The 14,335-nt window shown below is 48.3% G+C and overlaps 1 protein-coding gene across 1 annotated transcript in view; it reads right to left on the bottom strand.

Moving 5' to 3' along the window:
* Window positions 1–2,954: 2,954 nt before the first annotated feature.
* sh2b2 (SH2B adaptor protein 2) overlaps window positions 2,955–14,335 on the bottom strand; it is a 35,117-nt gene continuing 23,736 nt past the window's right edge. The window contains exons 3-9 of the mRNA XM_029773854.1: window positions 12,249–12,350; window positions 10,253–10,344; window positions 9,665–9,765; window positions 9,348–9,515; window positions 6,835–7,040; window positions 5,123–5,288; window positions 2,955–3,696 (exon numbers count right to left, since the gene is read on the bottom strand). Coding sequence (XP_029629714.1) covers window positions 3,320–3,696; window positions 5,123–5,288; window positions 6,835–7,040; window positions 9,348–9,515; window positions 9,665–9,765; window positions 10,253–10,344; window positions 12,249–12,350 — 1,212 coding nt within the window. The 3' untranslated portion in view covers window positions 2,955–3,319. The remainder of the gene's footprint in view (window positions 3,697–5,122; window positions 5,289–6,834; window positions 7,041–9,347; window positions 9,516–9,664; window positions 9,766–10,252; window positions 10,345–12,248; window positions 12,351–14,335) is intronic.

The following is a 14,335-nucleotide window of genomic DNA, read 5'->3' as shown; positions in this document are numbered from 1 at the left end:
TGATTATAGGGAAACGGTGCGGTGTCTGTCAGTCTGATTATAGGGAAACGGGCGGTGTCTGTCAGTCTGATTATAGGGAAACGGGCGGTGTCTGTCAGTCTGATTATAGGGAAACGGGCGGTGTCCGTCAGTCTGATTATAGGGAAACGGACGGTGTCCGTCAGTCTGATTATAGGGAAACGGACGGTTTCCGTCAGTCTGATTATAGGGAAACGGGCGGTGTCCGTCAGTCTGATTATAGGGAAACGGGCGGTGTCCGTCAGTCTGATTATAGGGAAACGGACGGTGTCCGTCAGTCTGATTATAGGGAAACGGACGGTGTCCGTCAGTCTGATTATAGGGAAACGGGCGGTGTCCGTCAGTCTGATTATAGGGAAACGGGCGGTGTCCGTCAGTCCTGATTATAGGGAAACGGACGGTGTCGTCAGTCCTGATGATAGGGAAACGGGCGGTGTCTGTCAGTCTGATTATAGGGAAACGGGCGGTGTCTGTCAGTCTGATTATAGGGAAACGGGCGTTGTCTGTCAGTCTGATTATAGGGAAACGGGCGGTGTCTGTCAGTCTGATTATAGGGAAACGGGCGGTGTCTGTCAGTCTGATTATAGGGAAACGGGCGGTGTCTGTCAGTCTGATTATAGGGAAACGGACGGTGTCTGTCAGTCTGATTATAGGGAAACGGACGGTGTCTGTCAGTCTTATTATAGGGAAACGGACGGTGTCTGTCAGTCTGATTATAGGGAAACGGGCGGTGTCGCCATAATGACCACGTTAGACAGGACGGAAGAACAGCGTTTTCTGATTACAAAATGACATTTCAATAATAACCTATTGCCGATTCAGCCTTCGAGGGGAGACCACCAGGCCATCTGAACAGTTCACCAGCAGGTCACACACACAACGATGCAGCGGTGCCATTACGTAGCACTAAGTCCCCCTAACTACGGTCGTCAAGTCCCCCAAACTACGGTCGTCAAGTCCCCCAAACTACGGTCGTCAAGTCCCCCAAACTACGGTCGTCAAGTCCCCCAAACTACGGTCGTCAAGTCCCCCTAACTACGGTCGTCAAGTCCCCAAACTACGGTTGTCAAGTCCCCCCAAACTACGGTCGTCAAGTCCCCCTAACTACGGTCGTCAAGCCCCCCTAACTACGGTCGTCAAGCCCCCCAAACTACGGTCGTCAAGTCCCCCTGTTTCTGCTAGTTTTCCTGTATTCTAATTCCACAATCAAGTTGTTGAGAATGTTCCAAACCAACTTTAAAATGAGTCAAGTCTTCAGATACCTTGGACAGACAGCCATCACACAAAGAGGAGGTCCAGGACCAGGGTCAGGAAACGTTACTGTAGCACATCAATCATCACAAACATCAGTCTTCAGGCTGTACATCACACCAGAGATTAGTCAAACCCATAGAGGTCACCCAGAACAACCGGTCACCCAGAACAACCCTCCCTCCTCCCTTCTCCCTCCCCAGGTTCTGTTGTTTTCATCCTGTAACTTTACAACTTCAACTGCCATAGGTGATCATATCGCCCTCGCTTGGCTCTCAGACAGTTGTCTTGTAGGCGCTTGCCATCATATAGGGGCTCCCGAGTGGCGCAGCGGTCTAAGACACTGCCTCTCAGTGCAAGTCCCTGGTTCGAATCCAGGCTACATCACAACTGACTGTGCATTGGGAGTCCCATAGGGTGGCGCACAATTGACCCAGCGTTGTCTGGGGCAGGCCGTCATTGTAAATAAGAATTTATTCTTAACTGACTTGCCTAGTTACATAAAAAAATACAATATAGCACTTAAATTCTGCATTGTCCCCAACAACAGTCCATATACGCCTGGAAGCAAAACATGTTGAATATTATGCATTGAATTTGACTGAATTACAGTAGTGAAAATGTTGCTGGCTGCATCATGTTGATATGTGAGTGGGAATGCTGGGTTCTGGTAGTGGATCATGTTTTCCAGTCAATTCCAGTCAATTCAGGAAGTATTGGAACTTTCAATTCTCTTTAAAAAAAAATTTTAAGAGGACAACGTGGAATTAGAATTGGGTTAACTTTCTGAATGACAGGAATTCCAAAGGGAATCGACCCCCAACCCTGAATCGACCCCCAACCCTGAATCGACCCCCAACCCTGAATCGACCCCCAACCCTGCACGTTTAATCCCTCTGACCTGATGTCATCACGGCCAATGAGACGGCCAGTCAGTCACAATCATATCAGGTCAAAGGTCCTTTGACAGGCACTAAGATCTTTTGACACTAAGAAAATATCCATCTCTGAAATAACACTAACACACCCTTACCATTCATTTTGTTTTGCAAAGCTATAGGAGAAGAAAGTGTGTTGTTCTTGGAAGTCCCCTTGGGGACAGCGAGGATATCCGGGACAGACTACAAGCAGCTTCACAAACATTAGAGATATGCTCAGGAGGGCCTGGGGAGGAAAACCATTTATTTAGGGTGGCTTCACCTCTTGATCACTCAGCAGGGCGGTGACAGAGGCTTTGTTCTTAGGGAACTGTGGGTAGGGCGGACAGGGAGTCATCTGGTGAAGTGAATCAAAACCTCCACTGAACTACTTCCTTTCTCTCTTTCTCCGTCCTTCCCTCTCTCTCATCTCTCTCTCCTTATCCCTCCCTCCCTCTCATCTCTCTCCTTCTCCCTCCCCCCTCTCATCTCTCTCCATCTCCATCCATCCCTCCCTCTCATCTCTCTCTCCTTCTCCCTCCCTCCCTCCCTCCCTCCCTCTCATCTCTCTCCTTCTCCCTCCCCCCTCTCATCTCTCTCTCCTTCTCCCTCCCCCTCTCATCTATCTCTCCATCTCCATCCATCCCTCCCTCCTTCTCATCTCTCTCTTCCTCCCTCTCTATCTCTCTCTCTTTCTCCCTCCCCCCTCTCATCTCTCTCTCCTTCTCCCTCCCTCTCTATCTCTCTCTCTTTCTCCCTCCCCCCTCTCATCTCTCTCCTTCTCCCTCTCATCTCTCTCTCCTTCTCCCTCCCTCTCATCTCTCTCCTCACACTCAAGTCTAAATCATCAGTTTCTTCATATATTTAAATGCCAGCTGCTGATGAGGGTGGTCAAAGAGCCAACGGCTAACTGGACACAGACTGGCATACAGTCTAATATGCTTCCTTGTCACATTGGAGAAACAGCACATCTCTTGGAAAACAAACAAGAAAATAAACAAGATAATTAGTGATCCATGTCCATCCACACACAGCACTCCCCAGCCATCCATGGCCTTTCACCTATTGGGTCCAAATCCCTGCACTTCCTGTGTCTCAGCCAATGAGAGCTCCTGGTTTGGTTGTGCCCAGTCTCAGTAGAAGGAGTACTGGTTCTCCACAGCTCTGGCCCTGCGTGTTCCGTCTGTCTCTTGGTAGTCCTCCGAGGCGCCACTAGAGGGATCTAACAGACGTTCTGAGCTGTTGCTCCTGCTAACCAGCCCCCCTTCTTCTCCTCCTCCTCCTCCACTGCCTGGCTCACCACGGGAGAGGGAAGGAAGAGCGGTTGGTGAGGATGAGGAGCTGGAGGAGAGCTGGGTGTCGGAGGGGGGCCCTGCCGGCTGTGAGACCCCAGGGAGGTGAAGGGTTGGCTGGGCTGGGTCAGTACGGCAGCCTTGGTCCCTGGGTGGGGTGGGGAGCTGAGGCGCGGTCACATCTGTGTGAGAGCAGTAGAGAGAGACGGGATATCTGTCTGTAAGAAAAGAAAAGTGTTTTTAGAGACCTGATACAGTTCATTTTATAAACTTAACTTTCATTAAAATGCCAAAGATAAACACAAGTTCAAGTGTTGACCTTTTAAGCATTTCACTGTAAGGTTCAACACCTGTTGTATTCGGCGCAAGTGAGAAATAAAATTTGATTTGATTTGACCTACAACAACAGCAGCAGCAGCAGTGACACGGATAAAGACACGGTTGAGCAGCGTGTATGAATAAAGCCTTTTACACACAGCATCAACAACCGACTCAGTGTGTCTGTGTAGACCCAGGGCCACGGGGGGAAACAGAGGGTCTCTTTGTGAGTGTTGGGTTGGTGCTGGAGCCTGGGCCTGTATGCAAAAACCAGTGTGGTATAATCACCCTCTCTCTCCCCCCTCTCTCTCCCCCTGTCTCCCCCCTTGCACAGGAGGGCATTCATCCCTTGCCAGGTGAGGGTGTGGGGCAGGAAGGACGGGGCTAGTTGACTGCGTTTCTGTGTTGGTTTCCTCAGTTTAAGGACTAACCTGTAGTTAAAACATTTTAAGACTGAAGGAAAAACATCAATCTGTCTGTGAGGTCATCCCACTGAAAGTTTTTTCCTTTTTCTCCAAGCGATTCACAGGACTTAAGCACCCAGCGATGTTGTTGTTTACAGTTTGAGAGGCTGTCATCTTCAATAACAAGGGTCAGATTGAGCTACCGAGGGGCTGTGAGACATAGTAGTTAGAACTGATCAGGCAAACTGTTTCTAGAAGGACATTGTCAACATTGGACCTGTTATTAATGTCTTTATGTAAACCTACAGTATGCTGTGCACATTCATGTTTAGGGGGGTGTGTTTGTGTGAGTGTGTGTGTGTGTGTGTGTGTGTGTGTGTGTGTGTGTGTGTGTGTGTGTGTGTGTGTGTGTGTGTGTGTGTGTGTGTGTCTGTGTCTGTGTGTTTGGTTTGGGCGTACCTGTGGGGGTGTGTGTGTGTGTGCGTGTGTGTGTGTGTGTGTTGGGCGTACCTGTGGGGGTGTGTGGTTTGGGCGTACCTGTGGGGGTGTGTGTGTGTGTGTGTGTGTGTGTGTTGGGCGTACCTGTGGAGGTGTGTGTGTGTGTTGGGCGTACCTGTGGAGGTGTGTGTGTGTGCGTGTGTGTGTGTGTGTTGGGCGTACCTGTGGAGGTGTGTGTGTGTGCGTGTGTGTGTGTGTGTTGGGCGTACCTGTGGGGGTGTGTGTGTGTGTGTGTGTGTGTGTGTGTGTGTGTTGGGCGTACCTGTGGAGGTGTGTGTGTGTGTGTGTGTTGGGCGTACCTGTGGAGGTGTGTGTGTGTGTTGGGCGTACCTGTGGGGGTGTGTGTGTGGGTGTGTGTGGTTTGGGCATACCTGTGTGTGTGTGTGTGTGTGTGTGTGTGTGTGTGTGTGTGTGTTGGGCGTACCTGTGGAGGTAACCTGTACGTAGCAACGCAGTGTGATGTCAGCAGAGCCCCCTGACTCCAGAGGGATGGGGTGGGAGTGGAAGTGTCTCAGCATATCTGACACGGTGTGGAACCACAGATGATGAACATGACACTGGCCCTTACCATTCACCGACAGACGCAGGTGCTGGGGGGGGAGAGAGGGGGGAGAGAGAGAGAGGAGGGAAGGAGGAGGGAGGGAGGGAGGAGGAGGGAGAGGGAGGGGGGAGAGGAGGAGGAGGGAGGGGGGGAGGGAGGGGGTGGAGGGAGGGAGGGAGGAATGGAGGGAGGGGGAGAAAGAGGGAGAGAGAGAGGGGAGGGAGGGAGAGAGAGAAAGAGGGAGGGGGAGAAAGAGGGAGGGTTGAGAAAGAGGGAGGGAGGGAGGGGGAGGGAGGGGAGGGAGGGGGAGAGAGAATTCTGAGTAATATACACTATATCATTAGAACACCTTCCTAATATTGAGTTGTCCCCTCCCCTCAGAACAGCCTCAATTCATCAGAACATGGACTCTACAAGGTGTTGAAAGCGTTCCACAGGGATGCTGGCCCATGTTGACTCTAATGCTTCCCACAGACGTGTCAAGTTGGCTGGATGTCCTTTGGGTGGTGGACCGTTCTTGATACACACTGGAAACAGTCACACACAGATACACAAACACACAGATACACAAACACACAGATACACACTCAAACCGGTGTGCCGGTACTACCATACCCTGTTCAAAGATGCTTAAATATTTTGTCTTGCCCCATTCCCCCTCTGAGTGGCACAAATACACAATCCATGTCTCAAGGCTTAAAAATCCTTCTTTAACCTGTCTCCTCCCCTTTCATCTACACTGATTGAAGTGGATTTAACATGTGACATCAATAAGGAACCATCGTTTTCACCTGGATTCACCTGGTCAGTCCGTGTCATGGAAAGGGTAGGTGTTCTTAATGTTTTGTATACTCAGTATAAAGTTTCAAGTCTAACACTGAGAGATTGAAAGAGACAGAGAGAGAGAGAAAGAGAAAGAGAGGGGGGAGACAGAGAACGAGAGGGGGGAGACAGAGAACGAGAGGGGGGAGACAGAGAAAGAGAGAGAAAGAGACCACTGTGACTGACCCAAACTTAAGGAAAGCTTTGACTATGTAAAGACTCAGTGAGCATAGCCTTGCTATTGAGAAAGGCCGCCGTAGGCAGACATGGCTCTCAAGAGAAGACAGGCTATGTGCACACTGCCCACAAAATGAGGTGGAAACTGAGCTGCACTTCCTAACCTCCTGCCAAATGTATGACCATATTAGAGAGACATATTTCCCTCAGATTACACAGATCCACAAAGAATTAGAAAACAAACCCAAGCAGGACATAATGCTGAACTGTTGGAGAAGAGTCACAGAGTGCCAAGACTGGCACTAGAGGAGAGGAGAAGAGCCCTGACTTCCTGAGACTGACACTGGAGAAGAGCCCTGACTTCCTGAGACTGACACTGGAGAAGAGCCCTGACTTCCTGAGACTGACACTGGAGGAGATGAGGAGAAGAGCCCTGACTTCCTGAGACTGACACCCAGAGGGTATGGGAACATACCGGTCTGTCTGTTTCATGAAGGGGAGGAAGATGAGATAGGCCGCCTGTGATTGGCTAACCTTGGCGTTGCCATGCATGTGATTGGCTCACCTTGGCGTTGCCCTGCATGTGATTGGCTCACCTTGGCTTTGCCCTGGAAATTAAAGGTGAGGACGTACTCCCCCGGCCGCGTCTCGCTTTGGCGAATCACAAACAGCCCGTGGCTCCTAGCGCCGCCCGCCAGCACCAGTTGGGCCGCCCGTACGCGTGACAACGTCCCGTGGAACCATGGGTAGGTTGCCAGGCTGGGGTCAGCCTCCGCCTCGGTCGCTCCCTCACCTGAAACACCTGAAGGGAGGAGAAAAAGAGGCGAGATCACATGGTAAAGATGGACCACAACCCCTCTGACTTCTTCAAACTATATATATATATGTATGTATGTGTATGTTAATATAGAATAATGATATGACTACCATTCAAAAGTTTGGGGTCACTTACAAATGTCCTTGTTTTTGAAAGAAAAGCACATTTTTTGCCCATTAAAATAACATCAAATTGATCAGAAAATACAGTGTAGACATTGTTAATGTTGTAAATGACTATTGTAGCTGGAAACGGCTGATTTTTAATGGAATATCTACATAGGCGTACAGAGGCCCATTACCAGCAACCATCACTCCTGTGTTCCAATGGCATGTTGTGTTAGCTAATCCAAGTTTATAATTTTAAAAGGCTAATTGATCATTAGAAAACCCTTTTGCAATTATGTTTGTGGGTTCGATTACAGGCTCAAAATGGCCAGAAACAAAGCACTTTCTTCTGAAACTCGTCAGTCTATTCTTGTTCTGAGAAATGAAGGCTATTCCATGCGAGAAACTGCCAAGAAACTGAAGATCTCGTACAATGCTGTGTACTACTCCCTTCACAGAACAGCGCAAACTGGCTCTAACCAGAATATAAAGAGGAGTGGGAGGCCCCGGTCCACAACTGAGCAAGAGGACAATTACATTAGAGTGAGAAACATATGCCTCACAAGTCCTCAACTGGCAGCTTCATTAAATAGTACCCGCAAAACACCAGTCTCAACGTCAACAGTGAAGAGGCGACTCCGGGATGCTGGCCTTCTAGGCAGAGTTCCTCTGTCCAGTGTCTGTTCTTTTGCCCATCTTAATCTTTTATTTTTATTGGCCAGTTTGAGATATGGCTTTTTCTTTGCAACTTAAGCAGGCACTTTTATCCAGGGGTAAAAGTCGAATTAATTTCTTCCCGGTACAGGACCACCCACATGTCCTATAGCCCTAATCATGGAACTACACAAAGAGTTTCAGTCGTAAAGATTTGTGATTTTACTTTGAAAACTTGTAAACCTTTTATTGTGTCATAAACATAACCAGTCATGATGTTTTCATCTGATAATCCCTTCAAAAGGTCTCCTTTTACTAGGTTATCAGCGCACGTTCATCCACTCGTAACACAGCCTCCAAACAGAGAGAGACTTCTGTTACACATAACCACAAGAAGTCTCCAACTGATTCCACCGAGGGCCGAGTGTCTGCTGGTTTTCACTCCTCCCTTGTCCTTGATTGATGAATTAAGGTCACTAATTAATAAAGAACTCTCCTCACCTGGTTGTCTAGGTCTCAGTAAGGAACTCCCCTCACCTGGTTGTCTAGGTCTCAGTAAGGAACTCCCCTCACCTGGTTGTCCTAGGTCTCAGTAAGGAAACTCTCCTCACCTGGTTGTCTAGGTCTCAGTAAGGAACTCTCCCTCACCTGGTGTCTAGGTTCTCAGTAAGGAACTCTCCCTCACCCTGGTTGTCTAGGTCTCAGTAGGAACTCTCCCTCACCTGGTTGTCTAGGTCTCAGTAAGGAACTCTCACTCACCTGGTTGTCTAGGTCTCAGTAAGGAACTCTCCTCACCTGTGTCATGTTCATTAGGAACTCTCCTCACCTATTGTCTAGGTCTCAGTAAGGAACTCCCCTCACCTGGTTGTCTAGGTCTCAGTAAGGAACTCTCCTCACCTGGTTGTCTAGGTCTCAGTAAGGAACTCCCCATCACTGGTTGTCTAGGTCTCAGTAAAGGAACTCTCCTCACCTGGTTGTCTAGGTCTCAGTAAGGAACTCCCCTCACCTGGTTGTCTTGGTCTCAGTAAGGAACTCTCCTCACCTGGTTGTCTGGGTCTTTAAGTGAAAGGAAAAACCAAAAAACCGCAGACACTCGGCCCTTCCGTGGAATGTTGACACCTCTGATGACAGTGATTGTCATTAGGACAGATTGAATATGTCCACTGCAGTCTGTGCGTGTCTTGATGTTGGCAACTCATCTCTGCCTTGGCCAAACTCCTATGTTTTGACGTGTAGGCTATACCACTCGTTGTCAAGTCCATTCGTTCGCGTGCCACGCCGCTGACAAGCGGTAAGGATAAAGTGGTGTTATGGCCAACAGTTTTCTTGACATTTTGTTTTAATAATTGTGATAGGCTCAGATTTTACAGATATGGCGTATCCCCTACTATTTATTTACGTTTCACCCCTGGTTTTATCCAAAACGACAGTCATACGTGCGTACAGTTTATGTACGGGCGAACCCGGGAATCGAACACACTATCCTGGCATTGCAAGCACTCTCTACCAGCCTAGCTACAGTTCCCTTTACCTGTGGTGGGGTTTTTCTCCTGGGCCTCTGGGAACTGGAGGAAGTGCTCCAGGGGAACATGGGAAGGGTGCTGGGTGAAGGGTAGTTCTCTGCAGCGGACAGAGGGGGCGCTATACAGTTCTGCTGCTGCTGCTGAGCCACAGGATTTGTCAGGGACACGATGGACACCTGGACACAAACACGACAACATGAGATACTGGAGACTACACAACATTACACAGCAGACAGACTGACAGCACATCCATTTCCTCTCAAAAGGCAATGTACGAGGTTAGGTTACGTGTGTGTGTGTGTGTGTGTGTGTGTGTGTGTCTCACCCTCTGACAGAAGCTCACAGCTGCAGGAGGCCACCATGGAGAACTCTTTAGACGCCTGGCCGTTGGGACATGACGCCAGCTCAATGTCATCTCCACTGTCCCTGTGCCACACACACACACACACACACACACACACACACGGACACACACGGACACACACGGACACACACACACATACGGACACACACGGACACACACGGACACGGACACACACGGACACACACACGGACACACACACGGACACACACGGACACACACGGACACGGACACACACGGACACACACACACATACGGACACACACGGACACACACGGACACGGACACACACACACACACACGGACACACACGGACACACACGGACACACACACACACACACACACACACACGGACACACACACACAATGTATTTCTGTTTATGGCCGTCCAAAAGCATGCCGTGACTGAACAGAGAAACTCACTGTACCAGAAAAACTCGGCGTGTAATAGTGTGAGAGAAGGATCTGTCAGAAACTCTCTTACAGGGTGATTAATGACTGTGTGCTGTTCCCTCCCTCAGGGAACAGTAAATATTTATCCCTCCATTTACCCAGGGTCCATGCAGTCCTGGATGTCAGCGACCCAGGAGTTTTTCTGCAGCGAGTCGATGGTCTCCAGGATATATTCACCTCCGTTCTCCACCTGTGGAGAGAGAACACACCACACCACAGTTACTGTGGAGAGAGAACACACCACACCACACCACAGAACAGTTACTGTGGAAGAGAGAACACACCACACCACACCACACCCACAGTTTACTGTGGAGAGAGAAAACACCACACCACACACAGTTACTGTGGAGAGAGAACACACCCACACCATAGTTACTGTGGAGAGAGACACACCACACCATAGAACAGAACAGTTACTGTGGAGTCCAGAGGAGAGACAGAGAGACTTCTGAACACACTGCAAGAAAGAGAAGTAGGCAGTTGGTTTGTCGGGTCAGGTAGTCGGTCTATAAGGTAATGTTGTGAGAGGTAGAACAGGGAGAAGACAGGGTAATGTTGTGAGAGGTAGAACAGGGAGAAGACAGGGTAATGTTGTGTGAGAGGTTAGAAACAGGGAGAAGACAGGGTAATGTGGTGAGAGGTAGAACAGGGAGAAGACAGGGTAATGTTGTGAGAGGTAGAACAGGGAGAAGACAGGGTAATGTTGTGAGAGGTAGAACAGGGAGAAGACAGGGTAGTGTTGTGAGAGGTAGAACAGGGAGAAGACAGGGTAATGTTGTGAGAGGTAGAACAGGGAGAAGACAGGGTAATGTTGTGAGAGGTAGAACAGGGAGAAGACAGGGTAATGTTGTGAGAGGTAGAACAGGGAGAAGACAGGGTAATGTTGTGAGAGGTAGAACAGGGAGAAGACAGGGTAATGTTGTGAGAGGTAGAACAGGGAGAAGACAGGGTTGTGTTGTGAGAGGTAGAACAGGGAGAAGACAGGGTAATGTTGTGAGAGGTAGAACAGGGAGAAGACAGGGTAATGTTGTGAGAGGTAGAACAGGGAGAAGACAGGGTAATGTTGTGAGAGGTAGAACAGAGAGAAGACAGGGTAATGTTGTGAGAGAACAGAACAGAGAGAAGACAGGGTAATGTTGTGAGAGGTAGAACAGGGAGAAGACAGGGTAGTGTTGTGAGAGAACAGGGAGAAGACAGGGTAATGTTGTGAGAGGTAGAACAGAGAGAAGACAGGGTAATGTTGTGAGAGAACAGAACAGAGAGAAGACAGGGTAATGTTGTGAGAGAACAGAACAGAGAGAAGACAGGGTAATGTTGTGAGAGGTAGAACAGGGAGAAGACAGGGTAATGTTGTGAGAGAACAGAACAGAGAGAAGACAGGGTAGTGTTGTGAGAGAACAGGGAGAAGACAGGGTAATGTTGTGAGAGGTAGAACAGGGAGAAGACAGGGTAATGTTGTGAGAGAACAGAACAGAGAGAAGACAGGGTAGTGTTGTGAGAGAACAGAACAAGGAGAAGACAGGGTAATGTTGTGAGAGGTAGAACAGGGAGAAGACAGGGTAATGTTGTGAGAGGTAGAACAGGGAGAAGACAGGGTAGTGGTGTGAGAGGTAGAACAGGGAGAAGACAGGGTAATGTTGTGAGAGGTAGAACAGAGAGAAGACAGGGTAATGTTGTGAGAGGTAGAACAGGGAGAAGACAGGGTAGTGTTGTGAGAGGTAGAACAGGGAGAAGACAGGGTAATGTTGTGAGAGAACAGAACAGAGAGAAGACAGGGTAATGTTGTGAGAGGTAGAACAGGGAGAAGACAGGGTAATGTTGTGAGAGGTAGAACAGGGAGAAGACAGGGTAATGTTGTGAGAGAACAGAACAGAGAGAAGACAGGGTAATATTGTGAGAGGTAGAACAGGGAGAAGACAGGGTAATGTTGTGAGAGGTAGAACAGGGAGAAGACAGGGTAATGTTGTGAGAGAACAGAACAGAGAGAAGACAGGGTAATGTTGTGAGAGGTAGAACAGGGAGAAGACAGGGTAATGTTGTGAGAGGTAGAACAGGGAGAAGACAGGGTAGTGGTGTGTTATGGTTTCTTACCTTCAGGACGAAGGTATTGTCTTTGTCAGGCATCTCCAGGGGCATGGTGGTCCTCACCTCCACGATGGCAGACAGAGGGATGCTCACCTTGGGCTTTGACGACTGTTGGACACACACACACACACACACACACACACACACACACACACACACACACACACACACAGATCCCAATTATTTTAGATTTCAATTAAAAAGTCCTCTGTCTGTGTGTGTGTGTGTATGTGTGTGTGTGTGTGTGTGTGTGTGTGTGTGTGTGAGTGAGTGAGAGAGGCCATAGTTATTGTTGTAGAGGTTTATCAGTTGATCTGACTGTTCTTCATCTTCATCTCCCTGTATGACTGACTAGCTGTCCTGAGTCCTCCACTCCACTCATCTCCCTGTATGACTGGCTAGCTGTCCTGAGTCCTCCACTCCACTCATCTCCCTGTATGACTGGCTAGCTGTCCTGAGTCCTCCACTCCACTCATCTCCCTGTACGACTGACTAGCTGTCCTGAGTCCTCCACTCATCTCCCTGTACGACTGACTAGCTGTCCTGAGTCCTCCACTCATCTCCCTGTACGACTGACTAGCTGTCCTGAGTCCTCCACTCCACTCATCTCCCTGTATGACTGGCTAGCTGTCCTGAGTCCTCCACTGATCTCCCTGTACGACTGGCTAGCTGTCCTGAGTCCTCCACTCCACTCATCTCCCTGTACGACTGGCTAGCTGTCCTGAGTCCTCCACTCCACTCATCTCCCTGTATGACTGGCTAGCTGTCCTGAGTCCTCCACTGATCTCCCTGTACGACTGACTAGCTGTCCTGAGTCCTCCACTCCACTCATCTCCCTGTATGACTGGCTAGCTGTCCTGAGTCCTCCACTCCGCTCAGCTCATCTTTGGGGGAAGAATATCAAAGGTCACTTCCTGTATCTAAAGGGATATTTCCTGTTCCTCTTGCCCCACTCAGATCACATCACATCCTTGGCAACAGTCAAGAAGACCCTGGCCCCATTCAAAAACTAGTAGAGGTCGACCGATTATGATTTTTCAACGCCGATACCGATTATTGGAGGACCAAAAAAGCCGACACCGATTAATCGGCCGATTTAATAAAAACATTTTTTTTTGTAATAATGACAATTACAACAATACTGAATGAACACTTATTTTAACTTAATATAATACATAAATAAAATCAATTTAGCCGTCAATTTTAACCGTTCTGTATTTTATCTAACGGGTGGCATCCCTAAGTCTAAATATTCCTGTTACATTGCACAACCTTCAATGTTATGTCATAATTACGTAAAATTATGGCAAATTAGTTCGCAAGGAGCCAGGCGGCCCAAACTGTTGCATATACCCCGACTCTGCATGCAATGAACGCAAGAGAAGTGACACAATTTCACCTGGTTAATATTGCCTGCTAACCTGGATTTCTTTTAGCTAAATATGCAGGTTTAAAAATTTTTACTTCTGTGTATTGATTTGAAGAAGGCATTGATGTTTATGGTTAGGTACAGTCGTGCAATGATTGTGCTTTTTTCCCGCAAATGCGCTTTTGTTAAATCATCCCCCGTTTGGCGAAGTTGGCTGTCTTTGTTAGGAAGAAATAGTCTTCACAGTTCGCAACGAGCCAGGCGGCCCAAACTGCTGCATATACCCTGACTCTGTTGCAGAGGTGACACATTTTCCCTAGTTAAAAGAAATTTATGTTAGCAGGCAATATTAACTAAATATGCAGGTTTAAAAATATATACTTGTGTATTGATTTTAAGAAAGACATTGATGTTTATGGTTAGGTACAAGTTGGAGCAACGACCGTCCTTTTTCGCGAATGCGCACCGCATCGATTATATGCAACGCAGGACAGGCTAGATAAACTAGTAATATCATCAACCATGTGTAGTTAACTAGTGATTATGATTGATTGATTGGTTGTTTTTTATAAGATAAGTTTAATGCTAGCTAGCAACTTACCTTGGCTTCTTACTGCATTCGCGTAACAGGCAGGCTCCTCGTGGAGTGCAATGTAAAGCAGGTGGTTCGAGCGTTGGACTAGTTAACCGTAAGGTTGCAAGATTGAATCCCCGAGCTGACAAT

This window comes from Salmo trutta, chromosome 13 (genome assembly GCF_901001165.1).
Source record: "Salmo trutta chromosome 13, fSalTru1.1, whole genome shotgun sequence".
In the NCBI taxonomy this organism is placed as follows: Eukaryota; Metazoa; Chordata; class Actinopteri; order Salmoniformes; family Salmonidae; genus Salmo; species Salmo trutta.
Note: the sequence above shows the minus strand (reverse complement) of the source record. Positions and strands in the feature narration are given on the sequence as shown.